We start from the raw sequence: 23,735 nt of genomic DNA on the forward strand, positions 1-23,735 counted from the left end.
AGGATCATCTAGTCCAACCCAGCCCCAACACCTCACCCAAACCCTGGCACCCAGTGCCACATCCAGGCTTTGTTAAACACACCCAGGGATGGGGACTGCACCACCTCCCTGGGCAGCCATTCCAGAACTTTATCACCCTTTCTGGAAGAAAAGGAAAAAACCTTTTCTTAACATCCAACCTGTATTTCCCTTGGCACAGCTCGAGGCTGTGTGCTCTGGTTGTGTCAGTGCTGTTGCAGAAAGAGCCCAGCCCCAGCTGAGCACAGGCACCTTTCAGGAGCTGTGAGAGTGATGGGGGCAGCCCTGAGTCTCCTTTTCTCCAGGCTGAGCACCCCCAGCTCCCTCGGGGGTTCCTCACAGGGTTTGTGTTCCAAGCCCTCACCCCTCATCCTCGCTCTGCTGAGGATTTGGACACTTGGATTCACCTTTGTTACGCTGGTGCAGTCCCAGAACAAATCCTGGCTGTCCATCCCTGGTACATCTGCCTTGATGTGGCTGTCACTGCCATTTGTGTCTCCCAGCAGCTTTGCTGACTGCTTGAGAAAACGCAGGTTTGTGCAGCTCCTGTCCCTCCTGAGCTCAGCCAGCCGTGCTGTGCCTGCAGCCACCTCCAGCTGCAGAGACACAGACACAAAACTCCTCCTGGCATGGGGGAGACAACGGCAGCAAAGCCAAACCCCTGGAAATGCATTAGTGGAGACATTCTCAAAGAAACAGCCCTTCCCCCTCAGCTCCTGCTGCCACCCTGCATCCCTCACACCTGCTGGCCACCTGCCACCACCCCAGAGTCACCCCAGAGTCACCATAAACATTTAATTAAAACCACGGAGAAAACACTTCAGGCACAATGAATATCCATGCTGCCTTGCACAGCAGTGAACTGAGGTCCCAGCACAGCACAAGCTCTGCAGAGCCTTCCTTTCCCTCTCACAAGGCACTGAGGCGTGGGAGTGGAACAAGGATCAGCATTATCCACTAAACCACAGGATGAGCTCTGCAGGAACTGGAGGCTGGATTGCTTCCAGTTGCTAAAGAAGGCAAATAGTGCAGCCCAGTCCTCTCCCAGTGCCAGATGTGTGGAGCATTTACAGAGTTGAGAATGTGAAGACACCCCATCCTCATCCTAAGAACCAGATCCCTCACACACCCCCAGCAATGCCTGCTGCTCAGAGTGGCACTCTCAATTCTCTTTATTTTCTTATTTTCTTATTTTTATTTTCTAATTTTCTTTTTATATATTTAATTTATTTTTTAAATTTTCTTTATATTTTCTTCTTTTCTTTATATTTTTATATTTTCTTTATTTTATTATTTTATTATTTTATTTTCTAATTTTCTTTATATGTATTTAATTTATTTTATTATTTTCTTAATATTTTCTTATTTTCTTTATTTTTTCTTTATTATTTTCTTTAAATATTTTCTTTATTTTCTCTTCTCAATTCCCAAACAATTCTCTTTATTTTCCTGAATTAGGCATTAAAAAAAGCATTTTGAAGACAGTGATTTCCTTCTAGGTCTTGCAGGCTGATTACAGAGAAGAGTTGGAACCAGATCCCTCACATACTCCCATCAATGCCTGCTACTCAGAGGCAGAGTGGCACTCTCAATTCTCTTAATTTTCTTATTTTATTCTTTTGATTTTCTTATTTTCTTTATCTATATATTATTTCTTATTTTCTTTCTATTTTCTTTATTTTCTTATTTTCTCTTCTCAATTCTCAAACAATTCTCTTTATTTTCCTGAATTAGGCATTTAAAAAAAAGCATTTTGAAGGCAGTGGTTTCCTTCTAGGTCTTGTGGGTTGAATACAGAGAAGAGCTGGCAAAACTCAAGGAAGGCTGTCAAAGGAATGAAGCAAAATAAACCCCTCACCTTAGAAGGAAACAGCCACAGCCTCTGACAAAGGAATAAAGTAAAATAAACCCCTCATCTTATAAGGAATCAGGCACAGGCTGTCCACAGTGTGGCTTTGCCTGGGAAGGGCTGATGAGTTCACATTATACAACACAAGGATGGTTACTGGGGATGAACTGGGCATCTTCCAGGGAGGAACATCCCAAGCCAGACACAATTCCAGGTGTTCCACACAGTCTGGAGCTTCCAGAAAAGCTTCCCACCCTAACACAAGGACCTCTTTGCATCTTATCACCACTCCTGATCTTCTACACTGTGATAATTCTGTCTTTCAACCACATCCAAGGACAGACTGGGTGTCTGTATTTTTATCACAAGGGCTCCCCCAGCCCATACCAGTCACACAGGGATGAATTTCCAGACCCAGCAGATTTTCAGCATTTACAGGAGCTCCTTGGCCTGCTTTTTGGTGTGTCTGCTGTGCAGCTCTCCTGGAGCAGCTCTGGAACACCCACAGCCATCAAACTACCCAGACCTCATTTTGAGGACACCAAAATCTTCCAGACGGAAAGGTCCCCATTAAGTCTTAACTGTGCCTTTGCTTCCTTTGCCTCTGACCTGTGACAGTGTTCACAGGGGTCTGAGGATGAGGGAAGAGACAAGGATCTGACTCCATGTTTCAGAAGGCTTGATTTATAATTTTATTATATATATTATATTAAAACTATACTAAAAGAATAGAAGAAAGGATTTCATCAGAAGGCTAGCTAAGAATAGAATAAAAAAGAGTAATAACAAACGTTTGTGGCTTGGACAGAGAGTCTGAGCCAGCTGAGCTGTGATCGGCCATTAATTACAAACATCTAACATGAGCTAATCACAGATCCACCTGTTATATTTCACAGCAGCAGATAATCATTGTTTACATTTTGTTCTTGAAGCTTCTCAAGAGAAAAAATCCTAAGGAAAGGATTTTTCATAAAAGATGTCTGTGCCTCTGACCCTCACACCCGGAGCTGGGAGCTCCTCACAGCCAAGCCCACTCATAGTGAGCACGGCCTCAGCTGCAGAGCCAAGGAAAGCCCTGTGGATTACAGCCATGAGCTGTCAGAAAGGCACAGAGTGTCAGAAATCACCCAGAGGGCCAGGCCCTGTCACAAATGGCCCAGATTTATTGCCACTCTCCTTCCCTGAGGGGGCTGGAAATCTCAGAGTGCCCTGGCCTCAGGGCAAGCCCATGAACTGCAGCTCCTCCAAGCCCTGCTGCTCCACTTCCCCACTCCACCCAGCCCCAGGAGCTCCCAGAGGTGTGGCATCCTCCTTTGCCTGCCAGCTGGGAGATAAACCTCCCCTCCTACGCCTTCCTCGGGAGAAAAACCTGATTGTGCTGGAGGGGGAGCGAAGCATCCCAAGCTGCTGGAGCTCACATCTGCAGCAGGGCACTGGCAAGGCACAGGGAGCTCAGAAACTCAGGGGGAGCCACACAAGCAAACCCAAACTGCTGATGACTGTTGAAGACTGCAATGCAAGTTGTTTTCCTTTACCATCTGTATGGCAGATTACCTTTGTCAAGTGGGCAGTTTGCCTTATCTCTCTCTTTAAGTGGCCACAATCACACCTCCCTTGGGAGGGGACATCTGCTGATAACAGCTATTGAATGTCCCTGCATGGCTGATAAGAACTACAGCATCCCATTGGGAGATGGGAGCCCAGAGGGAGGAGCCAAGCATTCCTACCTGGATAGAATCTGGAGATTCTGGAACACCAGCACGGCTTTCTCCACTGGATTCCCCAGAGGAGCAGCAGCTGCCTCTTCTTTCCTTGGATCTTCAGAGGAAGAATACATCCTTCTCTATAGGATCCCTGCTCCAGCAGAACCACCCCTGACACTGCAGGAGGGCTGAGCCACAATTCCAATGGGACTGCTGCCAACACCCTGACCCACAGGGTGTCAGGTTGGGTTCTGACTCTATTAGTGTTGTTTTAGTGTACTGCATTCTTTATATTATCCTTTTTTTTTTCCTTTTCCCTATTAAAGAACTGTTATTCCTGCTCCCATATTTTTTGCCTGAGAGCCCCTTAATTTAAAATTTATAGCAATTCGGAGGAGTGGGGAGGGTTTACATTCTCCATTTCAGGGGAGGCTCCTGCCTTCCTTAGCAGACTGCTGTCTTTCCAAACCAAGACAAGATGGCCCTGCTGGGCTCTCCCTGGGTGTGGGTCAGCTCCTAACACCTCCAGCAGCAGCAGGCATGGGATGGTTTGAAGCCGTCCCACAGCAAGATCCCCATGGCTTCGTGGCTCCCATCCCTTCCCGACCTGCCAGAGCTGCCAAAGCTTCTGGGGCAGCTCTGCCTCTTGCAAGGGACTGTCAGCAGTTTGCATTTTGCATGTCCCAGCCCCATGTAAGAAAAAGAAGGATGTTTATGTAACCCTGGAAAACGCCGAGCGCAGCAGGACTGCCCGGGAAAACGCGGGAGCTGGTGGAGCCCTGGCAGCCACGTCAGCCCAGATCTCTGCCCTGAACTCACAATAATGAAAGGGCAGCTTCCTATTTAATGGAAAATAGCAAAGTCCTTGCCATGCACGATGTTCTTGTTCATGGCAGATGCAGCTGATGAGCAGAGTATTAAATTCAAGTGGCCACTTCCAGCGCTTCCTGAGAGAGAGCAGCTCCCCACAGAGCCAATTCTGCATCTCTGCTGGAAAACACCAGGTTTGTTCATTGTTGTTAGTTTCTCTTTATTTTTTTTAAAGGCAGTTTCTTTTCCAAGCCTGTAACAGGACTGAAAACCAGCCTGGCTTTATTTAGGCTAGCTAAGAATAGAAAAAGAAAGAATGAATAATAAAGGCTTGTGTCTCGGACAGAGAGTCTGAGCCAGCTGACTGTGATTTGCCATTAATTAGAAATAACTGCATGAGAGCAATCACAGATCTAATTTTTGCATTCCACAGCAGCAGATAATCAATGTTTACGTTTTGTTTTCAAGGCCTCACAGCTTCTCAGGTGAAAAAATCTTAAGGAAAGGATTTTTCTTAAAAGATGTGTGTGACACTGCACATCTGTGCCCACAGCAAGACAGCACCAGTGCCATGCCACAACCTCTATCTGTGTCATTTTGGAGCAAGACCAGGGGCAGGATCCAAACCACACAGCTCTATCAGTGCTTAGAACACCATGTGAGACTCAGCAAAATCCACCAAGGCCTCAGAGCACAGTCAGCACAGTGCCCAGCACCACCAGTAACACCAGTCACTGCCACAAACTGGTGAGCAAAGGGGGGACACAACCTGCACCTCCACAGGCTCCTCCAGTGGGTGTCTCAAGGGCTGGAAAGGTACCAGAGCAGGGTCCAGAACAGCCCTTGTGGATGGAAACACCACCCCCAGCACTCAGAGGGGAGCAGGGAGGGTTTCCTGGTCTGTGGCCAGCTCTGCTGTTTATGGAGGATGTGCCTTCCCCAGGGTGTGTTTCAGCAGAGCACGAGACTCACAATTTCACAGCTCACTTTCCCTCTCCACCCACCGGGAACTTCTCATATATTCTGGAAAAAAAAACCTACCCCAAAACAACGAACAGCTCTCCAGCCTCAGTGGTTTCCAAGCAGGCTCCCCTCCCTGAGGAGCTGCTGTCAACGCAGAGCTCAGCCAGGGCTTTTCAGGCAGCCAAAGTCAGGTTTGACCAGTTCTCCACTTGAATGCATCAAAGAATGCAAGAAAGGGGAGAACTGGGAAATATTTTAGGTGCTGAAGCCCTCTCATGGTCCAACAGCTTATCTGAACTCAAGGCTGCCTGCTTTGCTTCTATCTTGATAAATCTGTGAAGAATTAAACACAAACCCTTTTGGTGAGTATTCCTGGAAGGGCAGCTCCAGCTCCAGACTCTACAGAGCCAAGAAAAGCCACAGAGGGAAGGAAAACAATTAAAAGTTGCAGGGTTGGGGAGGGAGAAGTGGGGGAAATGGTAGGGCCTTACAGGATACAGTATGAAGGTGGCATAGAATGTAATCTTATCCCCCAATGAGTTGGGGCTGACCCAATTACTAAATATTAGGAGCAGGCCTAATATTAACAGGCCACACCTGTAGCCAATAAGAACAGTGGTATTAAAGAGTGGATTGGTGGGATCAGGAGTCAGATGAATGCTGTAAGGATCAGGAGCAGTCAGTGCTTAGAGGAGCTGCCTACAGAAAACATGAGAAGGTACAAAACTCTGGTGCTATGGATAATAATAGATAATAGAACTCTTGATATATAAGACAACACAGGATCATCCTCATTTCCAGGGAAAGAGAGGGAAAAGCTTAAATACCTCAGCAGGGGAGGGATGACCAGGTTTCTGTGCTCTTCAGGGAGCAGAGGAGATCAGATGGCTCTGGCTGGTGAGAGGGGCAGGCTGGGACGCATCAGAGTGGTGCTGTAGCTGTGAACACAGCCCTGGCAGCGCCAGCATCCCTCCAGGGGAAGCTCTGCCTGTGCCAGCCCAAGGAATGGACGTAAATGGACATAAATCCCTCTCTTTGGCCCCCAGCAGGGACAGATCCAGTGGGAACAACTCTGTCTCCAGCCTGATGCCCACCTACAGCCTGGCCCCACATCCCAAATCAGCAGCAGCCACTGCCCAGAGCCTCACCCAGCCCTGCCTGGGGGTGCTGACACATCCCAGGGTCAAATTCCCGGTTTTATCATCACAAATCCCTCAGTTTTATCATCACAAATCCCTCGAAGAGGAAAAGCAGAAAGCACCCACCTCATTTTCCATCTAGGAAGTGAGAGCACACGTGTTAAATGACTTACCCAAGGACACGGAGTGATTCAGAAGGGCAGGAAGAGGATCCACAGCCCTGCTTTAAAGTGCCATGAGATCTTTCCCTCTTCCTCCTGCTGCTCAAATCCTGACTCACTGGTAAATTTAATTTTAAATAAAAGCTGTGCTAAAAAGCAAATCTGTTCAGGAGAGAGGAACCCTGGTGCTTTTAGGATTGGGGCACCCCTATGCTTTCAGCACTGTTGTGATAAACATTGAACATTTTACTGAATAAAACCCCTCCCTATAAGGAGAAATAAATTGTCCATTTTACTGAATAAACCCCCTCCCTACTAGGACATAAATCAGAATTTGCTGTCCTCAGTTCTAAACCTCAGCAGTTATCTGCTTTTTTAAGCCAGACACAACCTTTCCGAGGTGAAATTCAAGTTGACACCAGGAGGGTGAAGGGACATCCCTGGGACAGGGGAGAAGTGATGCAGATGTGGGCAGGGGGGGGGCTGGAGCAGAGGTTGCTGGCAGCCCTCACAGCTCCTGGGGCTGGGCAGGGAGAGTGGCAGTGCCCACCTCATCCCTCCAGCCCTGGGGGTGAGCCAGGGGCACCCACAGCCCCCCGAGCATCACCACACTGCTGCTGCTTCCTGCAGCTGCTCATCCCCATCCCACACTCAGGACCCACACCCCGCTGGCTCTCCCCAGTCCGGAGTGGAGTGCTCCCATTCCAGAGGTGGGAATTTGATCTTACTCTTCTTGTACTGCTAATAACTCACCCCTTGACCCAAACCCTGAACTCCATCCTTGTCGTACCCTATAAAAACCCCACAACCCTGCCTTTGTGGGTTTTTTGTCTTCCTCGCACTCCTCCTCCCCAGGGGTAATAAATGGATTTTCGAGGTTTCTGAAACTAAGACTTGTCTCATTCTGTTGCCATGCCCAGCAGCTGCACCCTCCCTGGACACGATGAGCTCTGTTGCAAAGTGTGGGGAATGTGGGCAGCCAGTGAGGACAGCACGACCAGCACCCCATAATTCCCCCCCTGAGGGCTTCACCTTGTGGGACCCCATCTGAAAAAGACTCAAGAGCACCACGGCAAGAGGCCAGCTTGAGAGTGACCTTAAAATCATGGGGGTAAAACCTTATGGGGAGGGGAATTCCCAGTAAGGCAACCAGCTGACAGGACTGACATCTACCATCACTCAGTGAGACATTTAAGAACAATTTAAGATTTTTTGCTTTTCATGTGCAACACAACACAACATCCCACGAGCTGGAACCCCCACTCCCAGCCCTGGCACATCCCTGGGGATGGGGATGAGTCAGTGGGAGTGACAGACTCTGAGTCAGGGATGATGGCCAAAGCCTCAGGGGATGCTGACACATCCTGCTGGGATTGTGGGATCCTGCAGGGCAGGGTGACCCTGGTGCCCTGGAATGGCCACCTAGAACAGAGGCTGGACAGAGCTGGGAGGATAAAATGGGTATTTATTAATCCAACAGACTGGGCTGCCAAAAGCCTCCCAGAGGCTGCACCCGAGATGGACAATGGTCATGAGTTTTTCAGACAATTTTAAGTTTGGTCCATTTACATATCAGAGGTTAATTGCCCAATTACTGCTTCAGGTAATGAAGGCACATCCCCCCATTTTTCTCCTCTTCAATTCATTTTCTTTATCCTTTTCAGATCTGAGGCTGTGATAGTGCCCTTGGAACAGCCTGACCAAACTGTGAACAGAGCCCTACTAGCACTCTATATGGAGCTCAGAGTTATACCCTAGTGCAGTACAGGAGCTGAAAAATATAAAAGCTAAAAACTTAAGGCATCAGAGGGTCAGCCCAGGGATCTGCCACCTGAGATGGGACAGATTTCCCAGAGGCATCCTGGTGGGTAGTGAAGCCAACCAAGGTGTTTCTCATGCAGGGCTCCCCCATGTGTGTGCTAACAAAGCAGACAGAGGTTTCAGGGTGTTATTTGCAAGGTGTAAGTTTGGAAAGGTCAGCTGAAGCGGCAGGAGAAGCCTCTCTGCACTGCTTTACACACGGTGTAGCCAAGGAAACCCAAGGAAACCGGTCCCTGGAGTGGAAAATGGGAGATCTGAGGCTGATGCACAGCCCCAGGCAATCAACGATTTACAAGTCACCTTGTAAAGAGACATCACAATGTTCCTGTCAAAGTCCTCAGGACCCTGCAGCCTCCAGTTCACTGAGAGCAACCCAAACCCTCAGAGCAGAGCTGGGGTCCTGCAGCAGTGCCACAGCAGGGACACAGAGCCACCCAAACCACCCCTGGGCAGCACAGCACAACCTGGGTGCTGGATGAGCCCCCCCAAAGTCAGGGCAGACAATGCCTGGCATTTCCAGCACCACACAGGTGGGAAGCTCTGGAAAATTCTTTGTTTGCAGCCTGGGGACAGCCATGGATCGGCAGCTGGAGCAGAGACACAGACCCTGACACAGGACCCTGCTGCTCCCCTGCTCAAACCTAAAGCCCAAGCCAGAACCTCAGAATTACCCAAACACAGGCAGTTCATGACTTGAGTACACCCAAAATCAGCAGCACAGGGACAAAATCCTATTCCTAGGCACAAAACCAACCAAGATGTGTCTGCCCAACATAGCTGTTACCCACAGGGTCTTTTCCTTCCTTCTTTTCTCCCAGCTAAAGCAGAAACTCTCCCTGGACTCAAATCCTGGCTTCAAGTCCTGATCCTGCAGCTTCACAGCACTCACCTCCATGGAGCTGCTTTTCAGCTTCATGGTGTCCTTTAAAACAACCCTTCCTGCCAGCTCAGGATCTGAACTCTCCATCTGCCCCCCTACAGCACCCAGATGGATTCAAACACACAACTGCCCCTGGCAGAGGCTCTGGATTCATCAGAGCTGCTTCAGCCAGCGTGGGTCACTCCATCCTCTGTGTGCTGGGCAGGTTTGGCGCTCCCTGGCACTGTCAGGGATCAGGCACCCAGAAAATACCCAGAAAACACCCAAAAACGCCCCAAAATGCCCAAAAAATGCCCAGAAAACATCCAGAAAACACCCTAAAAAATTCCAAAAAACACCCAGAAACCATTCAAAAAACACTCGAAAAACACCAAAAAACCACTCAGAAAACATCCAGAAACCGCTCAAAAAACACCCAAAAAACACTCAAAAAACACCCAGAAACCACTCAAAAAACAACTAAAAAACACCCAAAAAACACCCTGAAAACACCCAGAAAACACCCAAAACCCACTCAGAAAACACCCATAAAACACCCAAAAAGCACCCAGAAAACACCCAAAAACCACTCAAAAACACCCAGAAAACACCCAAAAAACACCCAAAAAAACACCAAGCACACTCCCCTGCCCCCCAAACCCCCCATGTCAGCTTCTCTTATCAGCAAGGGCTGTGACACCAAGGCTCCTCCATCACCACGAGCAAGATGTGGAAGCACAAAACCCTGGAAAGACAAAAGCATCTGAAAGAAATAAAGAACCCACATCCTGCAGCCTTGGGAAGGAGAGGAGAAAGTGCTGCAGGCAGGCAGGCAGTGCCAGCTGGCAGGGGTGGGCTGTGGCATTGACAGATGCTGGCTCAGGCTGGGAGGCTGTGGAGAGAGAATCCAGCTTTGGGAAGAGTAATTTCAGAATATTTGGATCAATTCTTTCATTAGCAGCCACACCAGAGGGTGCCCACACCTCTGTGCCTTGACCCATTGGGATTCTGAAACAAATCAGGCAACAGAAGCACCAAATTATGAATATTTGTGTGCTCCAATGTGCCAGAGACCAAACTTGGGTTGTGTTGATAATATGGTTTAATTTTCCAGGCTGAGCACGCAGCAGTGAAACGCAAACCCTGCATTATTTCCACAGCCTTGAGTTACATCATGGCCAAAGCTGCAACCTGGAGATGCTGCAGAGCTCAGGGCAGGCTCCCCTTCAAAAAACACCCAAAAAACACCCACTGCATCCATCACCCACACTGATCCCCTGCCAAACTGGCTTCACTGGAAACCAGAATTTCCTTCAGTTTATAATGTACCTGATACCTATATAATAAAAAAATTAATGCAGATCTGTTTATGCAACACTGACTTCACATGGGGAGGAAAAAAAATCTTCATTTTGGTACAAGAAAGGCATTTTTTTACAGGGAGAACAATCAGTCACTGGAACAAGCTCCCCAGAGACATGGTAGAGTCCCCACTGCTAGAGGTTTTCAGGGTGTAATTGAGCCCTGTGCTAGATAATCTCATTTAGGCTCCCTTTCCCACAAAAGGCTGGGCCAGGTGATCTTTTGGCATCCTTTCCAACCTGGGCTGTCATTCCACGAAAAAAAACACACTCTCAGATTTATTGTGTGATTATTTGCTTGTAAAACTAATGCATTTTATTCACCTGTAAACCCCTGCCCATTCTCCCCTCCCTCAAGCCACAATCCAGAGCTGTTTATAAGTCTCTAACAACACTCTTGGCATCAGCAACCCAAAACTGAATTAAACCTCACACTGCAGGGATATTTCACTTCACCTGCAGCTCAGGCTCACAGGTGTCCCATGGCAGGGAAGCAGCACCTGGTTAATCAGGATAAACCAATTTAACCACAGAGCCATGTCCTGCTCAGCTATGGGGAAATTGCGTTTTCAGTGTTGGTGCTTAGGAAGGGAGAAGCTGCTCTTGCAAACAGACGCTGCTGGGAACAAACAAGGATAAAGCTCAAAAAACTTCTTTAAAATGGGTCAGGATGCATGGATATTGGTTGGGCACACACATAAAGGATGCTGTCTCCATGAGGTGTCCAGAGAAGCCACCAAGCCCAGGTGGAACAGCCCCAGATCCCACCCACAGCCCTGTGTCAGGGATTCTCCTCACTGCAGTGCCAGAACAGCTCCCAGCTGCAATTCTGCAACCCCTTCACTGCCAGGGAGCTTGAGCAGAGACCCAAACAGCAGATCCTCACCCAAAATAAAGGGGAATGGCAGCACAAACCCCTTTTCCTGAAGGCTTACAGAACATCAGAGGCAGAGCAAGGAATTCTCCCTACATTTTCTCAGGCTCTTAACATGGGGATACCACAGAGCCCTGAGCCCAGCACAGCACTTCCCTCTAACAAATCCCTCTGTCCACGAGTTCCAGCTGCAAGGAAAAGCCAACAGGACACAGATATTGTGCTTCTGAGATCATTAAGGCAACACAAGACATGTGTTGACCCAGACATACTTCCCTAGCTACGTACTCGCTCCTACTCAGCATTATGGTATGCTGGACCTTGGAAGAGCCCTGACTTGCATGAGAAATGTCCTCCCTCACCCCAGCAGCATGGGAATCGCCTTGCTGGGAGGCTCCAAGTCATCCAGCAAAGATAAAAATCTGCAGAGGAGCTCCAGGCCAAGCTGAGCAGAGCGGTGTCGAGCAGCGTTACCTGAGCTGTCAGGCCGGGGATGAGTTGTGCCCCACAGTGGGACCGTATTTAATGGAGATGAGCAGAATTTCCAGCAGATTTAAGAGCAGACATCAGGAAATGGATCATGCTTCATACCTTGATGTGCCTCAGACAAGTGGGGGAATGCATCTGCTGGCCAGGCAGCCAGAGGGGCTGGGAGCAGCACGGAGCCTGCAGAGGCAGCTCCAGAGCCCCAAAAACCCCAAACCCTTCCCTGAGAGACCTTCTGCCCACTGAGACAGGACCTGCAGCCAGCACAGGGTGCTACAGAGCGCATGGGGTGAGGCACAGGTGGTTTTCACAGGGCACTGCAGCAAGGGATGGGGTCAGCACCAGGAAGGGACACACTGACAGCAAACTGAGGGTTAAACACACCCAGGAAGGTGTCCCTGAGTGCCAGGGCTGGGTGAGTGCAGTGGGATCTCACAGGAGGTGGAACCATGTGTAAATGCACAGCCTGGGGTCCCACATGTTCTCAAAAGAGAAAGGAAAATGTCTGGTAATAAGGTGTAGGCTGTGGGAAGGCACTAAACAGAGACATGTCAGACTTTTATCAGCCATTTCCTAGGGACACGGAGAAACCTGAGACAGGAAAAATAGCTGAAGCCATCAGAAGCAACCTCAACCCCTCTGCTCTCACAATCACCTTTAGAATATTAACTTTTATCCAAAAAAATGAAGGAACAAGTACATCCCTCACATCTCCAGGAATCACAAACAGCACCCTGCTTTCCTTTCCTCTTTCTCAGTTCAGGCATGTGGTGCTTCCCAGGCAGCTCTGAGAATATCAAAGATGTTTTGTTGTGACCACCCAGCCCCTGCAAACCACGGCCTGCAATCAGGGGCTGTGTCCCTGCTGCTCAGGGTGATGGATAAAACCATAATATGATATGATATGATATGATATGATATATCAATAATAATAATAATAATAATAATAATAATAATAATAATAATAATAATAATATTGTACATAATAAACATACCTGCAGTGGATGTAACTGAAAGGTTCAGAGTGATCACCAATGGGTTAATTAACTCTTTCTTTTCTTTCTATGCCACTCCAGCCCCCATGCCTGGCTCTGCCCAACACGTGCCACTCACTGAAGTCACATATTCAGATCACATATCCATCATCACCTGTTAACTCTTCAAATGGGCTTTCCCAGTACAATTTTAATATGAATAATTTCACAGGGAGATCACACATCACTGCTGCACCCATTCTCACACAGCAGCAACCAACCCCTCTCTGCTCAGGGACATGCAGGCCTTTCCTTTTCTTTTAAAAAAAGGGAAAAAGCCCCGCGGCATTGACAATTAAAGCTTTGTAGAGAGATCCGAGCCAGCCAAAGGGGGAAAAGGCCGCTAGGGAAAGACAGGAGAGCCATCTCCAGGCCACTGCCACCACCGCAGCCTGGCACGGAGGGACAGAGCCCACAGCTCCCAGCCCCAAACCAGAAACAGTCCCATCCAGAGCTGGTGCTGTTCATGTTCTCATAGCTCTCAGAAATGTGTGAGAAATGAGTTCACTGGATTAGGAGACACAAACAGGTTCTGTGAGATTGTGTTCCTTCTGCCAGCAGCCACAGGTGTCACCTGAGTGAGACTGGCACCTTGTCACAGAGCAGGCTGGCACCTTGTCACAGAGCAAGCTGGCACCTTGTCACAGAGCAGGCAGCCCCACAGCTGGCACTGAACCTGGCACAGCCCTGCAGCATCACCTCACAGCCCCCTGAAGGTGTTTGCCATCACCTGGGATGGGACATGGCTGTCCCTGGGCACAGGACAGCCCAGGGCACAAGCCCAGCCCAGCAGCTGAGGGAAAACAGACCCCAAAGAAGAGTTTAGGTGCAGATCCCACCCGCCCTGGAGTGCCCTCATGCCACCCTGCAGCCCCACGCTGGGCTCAGCATCAGCTCTCCCCACCCACAGCACTAATTGAAAGCATGTTCAGGGCCAGGGCAGCCACTGGGACAGGGCCCCCAGCATGGCAGGGATCTGTTTTAATCCAAACCATCACAGGCAGGGCCCAGCGTCCCTGCAGGCCGGGACTGAGCTCTGCTCCCCTCCTGCAGCAGGGCCAGAGCCCCTGGCACCCCCAGAGCACCCCAGCAGGAGCAGGGGGAGCTGGGCTCGGCCTGAGCACCCGCTCTGGGCCATGGGTCTGAGAGACAGCCTGGAGATATCAGCATCACAGAATCACCTGGGTTGGAAAAGACACCTAAAATCATCCATTCCAACCATTATTTGACACTTCTGTGCCCAGAATCTCCTCCAGAACAGTTTTGCCACACACTTGGAAGGTTTGTCCTCCCCTGCAGCTGAGCAGCTCTGCCTGTCTGTGCTGACTCCTTCAAGCAGGGCCCTGTGAGCAGATCACAGACCAGACCTTCAGGCCATCCATTTCCCCATCCCACAGTTCATGCCAAAGTCACGGATCATAAACACCACCAGGATGCTCTGCACCTTCCCAAGGTCCCACACAGCTGCTGAGTGAGGGCAGAGCAGTTCTGTTCATCACCCTGGCAGCCTCCTCAGCTGAAGGAGGGCACACACCACATGTATGTACACCTGGCCCAGGCCACCCGGCCCAGCCACGTGCCATCCCTGCTCACGACAGGGAAAGCCAGTGGAAAACCAGTAGAAAACCAGTGGAAAACCAGTTCCAGATACGCTTGGACATAGTTTTTTGGTTGTTTTTTTTTTTTTTTTTTGCAAATATCGCTGCAGGGCATTTGCAAGAGCTCCTGCACCTTTGCACAAAGATGATGCCCTGGGAGCAGTGACAGCCAGCCCAGGCACCAGGGCTCTGTGCCCCTTGCACAACCAACAGCCTGAGGGCTCAGAGATCCCCATCTTGGAGCTCCTTCCAAACAAAAAACCCTGGATCACACCACCAGGGAATCCCATTTCTCCCCAGAGATGCCCAGCACCTCTGTGAGGAGGAACTGGCCCCAGCACTGCAGCAGGGATGGGATCACACCCCTGTCACCCCATCCTGTCCCTGCCCAGTGGCACAGGCTCCCAGCCCAAAGCTGCTGAAGCTCAGGCAGCTCTCAGGAATGCTTTGAAGTGGCTCAGAGCAGAAAGCACAAGCAGCAGAGAGGGACAGAGGGGTGAGGAGGTGCCATTCTGAGTGCAGGATGCTCCTGCAGGTAAATCCTCACGCAGGGGCTCTCAGCACATCCCTGCAAGGGGCCACCCGTGGGAACAGCCTTCCCTGGCCACAGCCTGGCTCCACCCTGGCTCCAGAGCTTCCTCTGGCCGCTGTGGTTTCCCTCCCAGCAACGATGGGCACACCCAGGATGAGAGTCCCTTGTGGCCTGGGGTGGCACGGAGGAGGGACACCCCAGATCTGCAAGCCTGGACACTGCCACCCCTCCCTCAGCTGCCCTGCTCACCCTGCTCACAGGGGGACACCAGGCAGCCTGTGCCCTGTCCCTGCCACCAGGAACCAGCAGCCACAGCCACCCTGGGCAGCTCAGGGCAGCAATGCCACCACCCCCAGCAGCTGCTCGGAGCTGGGAGCAGCTCTTGGAGGCACTCAGACATGCACCACGGGGCGGGAATTGTGGGGAAAGTGGGGAATTAAATGGAGTTATTAATGTTATTCATTGCTCTGCCTCTGCCCCCACGAACAACCAGCAAGGTGAAGCCCAGCAGAGAGCAGGGAGCAGGTCTGGAAGAAGCAGGGAGCAGTCTTTGGGAGAAGCAGGGAGCAGCTCTGGAATAAGCAGGGAGCAGCCCTGGAAAAGGCCCTGGAACATTCAGGGAGCAGGTCTGGAAGAAGCAGGGAGCAGCCTGGAGGTGCATAGAAGAAGCAAGGAGCAGCTCTGGCAGAAACAGGGAGCAGCTCTGGAATAAGTAGGGAGCAGCCCTGGAAAAGGCCCTGAAATATTCAGATATTCAGGGAGCAGCTCTGGAATAAGCAGAGAGCAGCCCTGGAATAAGCAGAGAGCAGCCCTGGAAGGAGCAGGGAACAATCCTGGAATAAGCAGGGAACAGCTCTGGAATAAGCAGGGAGCAACCCTGGAATAATTGGGGAGCAACTCTGGAAGAAGCAGAGAGCAGCTATGGAAAAAGCAGGGAGAAGTCCTGGAAGAAGCAGGGAGTAGCTCTGGAATAATCAGGGAGCAAGCCTGGAATAATCAAGGAGCAGCCCTGGAACACTCAGGGAGCAGCCCTGAAAAAGGCAGGGAACAGCCCTGGAATAACCAAGGAGCAGCCCTGGAACACGCCGGCAGCCCCTGCCCAGCCAGGCAGGACTGGGAGGGCAAAAACGCCGGGAGGATACTTTGGCAAGCAGCAAAATCTCCGCCACAGACACACAGACACACAGACAGACACACGGCCACGCAGCCAGGAGCCAACCTTCAGAGCAGAAGCGCGTCTCCATGCCAAGAGCTCGGTGATTTTCCTTCCTGCCCGTGCCCGGCTCTGAGCTCTGAGCTCACAGGCTCAGCATTCATCCCCCCGCGCACATGGGAGCCCAGGGGGGGAGAGAGAGAGGCACTCAAATGAAATCCAGACCTAGAAAGCAATTTCTGCTTCCCCCACTTTGCTTTTCCCCCCTTAGCCCCCCTCCTGGCTTCTGCTGGAATCACCGTCTGTCTCCAGGGTTCAGGAGGATGGGAAAAAAAAAGGGAAAAAAAAAAAAAAGAAAAAATGCAGAAGGGAAGCATTGCAGGGAAAAAAAAAAGGAAATAAATAAAGGAATCGGCTGAAATCCACCCGGAGCTGGGCTGCTCTTCTGAAAGTACAGAAGCTGCTGGAAAGGTAGGAGGGCAGGGGCAGAATATAACATAGTAAAAGATCAATAGCCTACCTGAAATCCGGTCCCTCTCCATTACTACGGGATATATTTAGCATCCGCGTGTCACGGCCGTCCCTTTTTTCGGTGGCGTCCCCTTCTTTCCCCCACTCTCCCTCCCTCCTTGCCTTGCCTCCTCCTCCTCCTCTTCCAAAAAAAGCTCTTTGTCTGGTCTAATTTCTTCAATCTGTTGCAATCATGAATGCATCCAAATTACCACATTTCCATGTGCTGATCATATGTTTGTGCTCCAAACTGAAGTAGCTTTGTCTCTTTGAAATGAAACAGAAGAGTAAGGGAGAAAGAGAAAGGAGGAAGAAGAAAGGAAAAGGGGGTACATGACCCGAAAAATCCTGTAACTCCCTGGAATACTCCAGCAGGCGCAGGAAAACTGAAATCCCGAGTCCTCTGTAAAACAGTCTTAAAGCTACAGCGTGCGAGTGTCCGGGGGAACGCTCCAGCCGCCGCAGCTCCCTCTTAATATCCGCCAGGAGATGCTTAAGGAACTTGGCCCCTCACAACAACACAGCCAACAACTCATCCAGCTTCTCAAATCTCTCCCCACTTCCCCAGCCTTATTTTCCTGCTATTTCCTCTATCCCCTCCTCCTTCCTTGGCTCCAGCGTTTTAAAAGCGCGCAGATCCCGCACGCTCCCCCCCCTTTTTTTTTTTTTTTTTTTTTTTTTTTTTTTTTTTTTTTGCCAGGTCTGAAGTTTCGATTCATGCATAAACTATTCGGCTGATGAGGGCTGACTTCATTCCAAGCTCAGCATCACGGGGCTGCTGCTGCTGCTGCTGCTACCAGGCAGGACCCGGCTCTGGCATTCCCTGTGCAACCCCTCGGGGGCTGCCCTGGCAGCGCTTCTGCCTCCTCCCCACGGCCCGGCAGCCAGCAGCAGGATTTCCCAGCCTGCCAGAAGCCATAGTGGAAGTCTCTAGCACGGGCAGGAGCTCTCAGTTCTCTCCCTGGAGGTTTGAGAGTGGGTTTGGCTGCTGCAGATGCCCAGGCAGGGGAGCAGAGCAGCCCGGTGCCCGCTGCTCCTGTGCCCAGAGGGATGGAGGGATGCAGAGATGGGCTGGCCCACACGGAAATTTCCGAGCCTGCCAGAAGTGATATTGGAAGTCTCTGACCCGGGCAGGAGCTCTCAGTTCTCTCCCCGGAGGTTTGAGAGCGGGTTTGGCTGCCGGAGATGCCCGGGCAAGGGAGCAGAGCAGCCCTGCAGAGCCCGGTGCCCGCTGCTGCTGTGCCCAGAGGGATGAGGGGATGGAGGGATGGAGCAGAGCAGCCCTGCAGAGCCCGGTGCCCGCTGCTGCTGTGCCCAGAGGGATGGAGGGATGGATGAGGGGATGCAGAGATGGGCAGACCCGCACGGAAATTTCCCTTTGGCTCAGGTGCGAGCACCTCCAGCAGGGGCTGCCCTCTGCCCAAACACTCTGAACAACCTTCCCGAGCCATCCCATACTGATTCCTGTTGATAATCACAGAATGACCAGGTTGGAAGAGATCTCAAAGATCATCGAGTCCAACCCAGCCCCAAGACCTCAACTAAACCCTGGCACCCTGTGCCACATCCAGGCTTTGTTAAACACACCCAGGGATGGGGACTCCACCACCTCCCCAGGCAGCCATTCCAGAACTTTACGATCCTTTCTGTAAAAAGCTTTTTCCTCATATCCAACCTGTATTTCCCTTGGTGCAGCTTGATCACCCAGCTGTGCAAGGGCACGGCCTCCATCCCCAGAGCTGGCAAAGAAATCACTCAACCCCCATGCTGGGGCAATGCTGGGAGGGAAGGCACAGCTGTTCCACAGGCCAGGTGTGCTGACAGGACCCTTGTGTGGTCAGTATGGTCCAAGTGACAGTTTTTGCCCCAAAAAGCTCACGAGTTCCCACAGAAACACCCAAGCGTGACAGCTGTGACAAAGCCTGGCACTGCTCTCATGCCATGGGCAGAAGGACAGGTTATTTATTGCCCAGCTGGATGAATAAACCTCCAAGAAAATACTCCAGGCACTACAGAACCTGCTGAAACCTTTGGGCAGCCTGGCCTTTCTGCCCAAAGTAAGGACAGTCAGGACATTCCATCTCTGAGGATTTGTCCCATTCTGCAGTTTCAGCATCCCCAAACCAGAGGGAGGAACACAGCCAGCACCCAGCTATGGGGTCAGCCCAGCTCCAAGCCCTGCACATCCCAGGGATGGGGATGGGAGGCAGCCCCAAGGCAGCTCAGTCCTTCTGGAAGGTTCTCCCAATGTCTCTCTCTCCCCCAGCAGAGAATTCAGATTCCTCCCCAAATCCTGCTCATTTGCTAGCAGAGCTCTGCATGTTGCTGCTGCCAGAGCCCAAGGCACTGGAGGGGACAATGAGCAATGTTTCCCACTGACAGGCTCATAGAACATTTTCTGCATCACATCTCAAAGGTGCAGAACACAAAGCAAGGACACAGGGGAGCTGCAGCACAAACCCCACTGCCCTGCCTGCACCAAGCAGCCCCATGGCTGAGGCTGGGGAGGAAGGGAAAAACCCTGGGGAAGGATGGAGAGAGGAAGGAGGTGAATGGAAAGGAAGAAAGGATGGGGGCAGTGCTCATTTTAACCTCCAGACTTTAACCCATGAAGACCCAGGTGGCTGGGAAGGATAAAAGCACCTTTATTTGCAGGGCAGATCACCAGGAGCCACTCAGGGAAGTGAACCCAAACTGCGCTTAATGCAATTGAACTGGAAATGCACAAAACCTCCAGGTAGCTGCTCTCATTCAGACCCGAAGTACTCATGCAAATTTTAATGGATTCACTTTAAAGGTGCATTGCTCACAAAGCACTAAAAGGTAAATAATGGGGTGCCTGTGACTGAGAGAGGGGTACCCGTGCTGGTGATGTCAACATGGGGTTTTGTTCCCCTCAGAGTTGTGTTTCCAGGGCTGTGAATTCCCCATTTTTCTTACTTTTTTGAGAAGCTTCTCTAATGTCTGTTCAAATGGGTGTTCAGTGGTCTGTGCACTATACAAGTGTACACAGAGAAAGCAAATACACATTCCATTTTCCAGCAGTACTGCTGCAGTGGGTTTTGTTCTACAAAAATTGTCAGTTACAGTCTCCCTCAGCTGCTAAAGGCTGAGGGGAAGTGAAGCACACCCAGATTTTAGGAAGAGCACAGAGAACTCTCTGCCCTGGCCTGCTCTGCCTTCTTGGGGTTCAAACCCCACTGGGGCTAATTTTGGAAAAGCCACAAGGAGAGGGAGGATGCAGGAGAAACTTTAGGGAAACCACTGCTGCCAGGTGTAAAAACAAGCCCAATTTCCATGTGCAAACAGTGCTGAGACACTCCTGGGGCAGAGCCCTGCTCTGGGGCTGCCACGGGCTGCACACGTTTTCCCTCCCAGCTTTGGTTTGGACGTGGCAGCCTGCAGGAAGCACTGCCAGGTGCACAGAAAGCAAGGAAGGAAATCACAAAAAAAGAAAGTTGAGCAAGGCCTGTGCCAGGCTCAGCTGGAGCTCTCTGTCTCACAGCTCTGCCAGGCCAGGACACAGAGATGAGAAGGGACAGAGCCCATGGCACAGAACCCAGGGCAGCCAGGAGGGGCTGCAGGACAATTGTCACTGTCACCAGCCCCAGCATGGGCACAGACACCTGCAGCAGCTCAGGCAGGTCTGATTTGCTGCTCCTTGTCTGCCTCTCCAGGTTTATGCTGGGATTATGTTCCTGGGGCATTTAATTTGAGCTGTTTTCTTTCTTGCCTGGTTCAGTGCAGTCCTTCAGTCACAGCTGACCACTTCCACCTGTGGGAAATGGATTTGTAGAGAGTTTTAAAAGTTTAATGAAAGGTTATATATAGAACCTTTTAATATAACCTTTATATATATATAGATATATAAATAATTATATATATATAATTTTTATATAATATATAATATATACAATCTATATATAATCGATATATAAAATTTATAGATATAATTCATATAAAATAAAAATATAATTATATATTTATATACAATTTGAAATAAATATAAAATATATTTATATATTTATATAATATATAAAATATATAAATAAATATTTAAATAAATTATATATAATCTATATATTATATTATATATATAAATTTTATATATAAATTATATATATAATGTACTGTATATAATTTACTAATATATCTGTATGCAAATTTTGATATAAGAAATGTTGATTTAAAAATGTCATAAAAGAGGATAGATATTGTTGAGAGAGAAATTGAGTTTGAAAAGAGTTTTAAAGGATAGTTTTGTAAATAAGATGAAATATTTTAGAGAAATAGAATTATGAAAGATGTAGTGAGATTTACAAAGAGTAGTTTTAGGTGATTACTTTTAAGGTATTTATAGTATAGTGTGGTAAAATGTTGATAGGTTAAGAAACATTTATAGTGTTTTGTAATTAGGAAAAAGGTGCTTTTTAAGAACTCTCTACAAATCCATTCCCACACCACCAGGGTTTTAGCACTGGAGAGGATGAATGCTGCAAGCCCAGTCAGGGATCAGAGGTTCAGCACTGGGAAAGCTGCAGGGAGCAGCCAGAGCAGCCAAAGGGCCTGGAGAGGCAGGGAAATGGGGATTCAGCTGGTTCTTTACAGGTTATCTCAGAAAATGGGGATCCAGCTGGTTCTTGTACAGGTTATCTCAGAAAATGGAGATTCAGCTGGTTCTCGTACAGGTTATCTCAGAAAATGGGGATCCAGCTGGTTCTTGTACAGGTTATCTCAGAAAATGGAGATTCAGCTGGTTCTTGTACAGGTTATCTCAGAAAATGGGGATCCAGCTGGTTCTTTACAGGTTATCTCAGAAAATGGGGATTCAGCTGGCTCTCTTACAGGTTATCTCAGCTATCTCAGCTTGCTGGATATCTGGGAGGAGAGCACAGAGGGAGGACAGTGTGGCAGAGCACAGCATTCCTAAATCAAATTATGTTTAGTGAAGCATTTTCACATGAGGAAATGCAGGTCCAATCAAGTGCTCCAACTCAATCAAGTGTTACTCCATTATATCCACTCTGTGCTTTTACCCCCAGGCCGCACTGAGCCAGCAATGAGAGTATCTGAGCCTCCATGGACTGTTAGCTCTAAAAACCTTTCTTTTTACATTTTTATGAGCCTTGATGATGAGGAAGAAAGAAAACATTGGCTAAAGCTGCCCTTTTCATTTGGGAAAAAATTTAAAACCGAACCAAGGGGATGCTCCTCTTTCCAAGGGAGGCACTCACACTTTCAGTGCTGCTGCCCTGCTCTTTGCCAGGTGTTTCTTTGCCTCCTCACTCCATCCCCTCTCCCAGCTCTCAGCTGCTCCCCATGTTCTACCAAGCACTATTTTGCCACTCCCTGGCTATTTTTCTTACAAAAACCTCTATTTGCTCAACACAGGGCAGACAAATCACTCAGATCCTCCTGAGTTACTGCTTTCCTGAGCCAGAGAGCCCACCCAGGGCACAAAGCTCATCACCACACAGAGCTGGGGTGGCAGCAGGACCTGGCCCCTCCTGCCCCAGCCCCACACAGCCCCTGGGATGGTGCCCACAGAGTTTCCCATGGAGGGATTTAACTTTAAGGGATTTATCTTTAAGGACAGTCCCCCTCCTCTGTGCTGGCTCTCAACCTCTCTGCCTGGAAGACTCCAGCTGCTGGAAATCCCTCCCTGCTCACTCTTTAACACTCCTGAGCTGAACAATTAACAGCAGCTGGCAGGGCAGAGCGAGAGGAGAGGCAGGACTGGGCACTCCTCACCCTCCTGGGACAGCAGAAGGAGTTTCAGATAAATATTAACTCTTCCACAATCCTCAGCTGGTGTTTTGCTTCCTGGACCTCTCCCTCTTATTAGTTTTGCCTCTTGATTCTCTTTGAGAGCCCCAAATGTGATGTTAAACATTTCTATTTAAACCACACATCTATAATCCTCGTCCCGTCATTCCATTTTGGATGTTTTCTCCACGGCCTCAGGTCAAACGTACAGGAAGGGGTCAGTTCCTGTCAGCAGAGAAAGTGTAAAATTCTCAAAAACCAGTGTCAGATCTATTGACAGGGCTCTCAGAGCTTCCTCCAGAGATGGCTGGTGCTGAGGTGAGAAATAACCTTGCTCAAAGACTTCTGCTCCTGCCCTGGAGGAGCCACACTGCACTTCCACATTTCCTCTCCTCAGGGGAACCCTGTGCACCTTGTGTCAGCATCATCAACAAATCTGTGTCACACTCCAGGGCAGAAAATGGTTATCTTAAAACACAGCCAGCAGCTGAAGCCCCAAACATCACAGAGCACTAAAACCTGGCCATTCCTGAACCACTAAATGGGAATTAACTAAATGGGAATTCTGGGGATTTTAAGGAGAATTCAGGTTCTTGCTGAATGGCAAGTGAGTGCTGTGGCAATCATTGTTTTACAAATAGCCAGCCGGGATGGCAGGGAAATTAAACAAGCTGATGATGGATTAATTAATTAATTAAAGAAGTTGATGATGATCTGGAGCCACCAGACCTTCTGGGAATGTCCATCCCAGGACACCAGAACCCTCAGGGGGATTCCGGGATACAGCATCCCCCTTGAGGTGCTTCACTGCATTTATGGTGGCCACTTTTATTGAGATAAAAGACCAGAAACTGAGGCACATTCCTGAGCCACTGATTTCTATTTTACTGTCTGTTTTCCTCCCAGCAGAGCTCACAGAGCCAGGTGCTGTGGGAACAGCAGGGAGATCTCCCTGCTCACCCTTTGGGGACAGACTGGGGATGGATCAGAGGAGTTCCAGAGAACAGGACGAGCAGCCAGGGCTCAGCACATCCCCTCAGCAGCACAGCCCAGGGCTCCGAGCACCAGAATGTCCCAGCTGTGCACTCAGGCACTCCC

The 23,735-nt window shown here is 49.6% G+C and overlaps 1 protein-coding gene across 2 annotated transcripts in view; it reads right to left on the minus strand.

The window, feature by feature from the left end:
* The window catches only part of SEPTIN9 (septin 9), a 334,469-nt gene extending 317,499 nt beyond the window's left edge, over positions 1-16,970 (minus strand). Inside the window, exon 1 of one of the 2 annotated variants that reach the window (XM_054278869.1) lies at positions 16,882-16,970. In XM_054278869.1, the coding sequence (XP_054134844.1) occupies positions 16,882-16,903 (22 nt within the window). In that variant the 5' untranslated portion in view covers positions 16,904-16,970. Of the gene's footprint in view, positions 1-16,427; positions 16,507-16,881 lie in introns of those variants that run through there. The other variant, XM_054278868.1, reaches the window with a different exon arrangement.
* Between the last annotated feature and the right edge of the window lie 6,765 nt (positions 16,971-23,735).

This window comes from Melozone crissalis, unplaced genomic scaffold (assembly GCF_028551555.1).
Source record: "Melozone crissalis strain CALT ecotype California unplaced genomic scaffold, PUWL_Pcris_2 ptg000026l_1, whole genome shotgun sequence".
Lineage (NCBI taxonomy): Eukaryota > Metazoa > Chordata > Aves > Passeriformes > Passerellidae > Melozone > Melozone crissalis.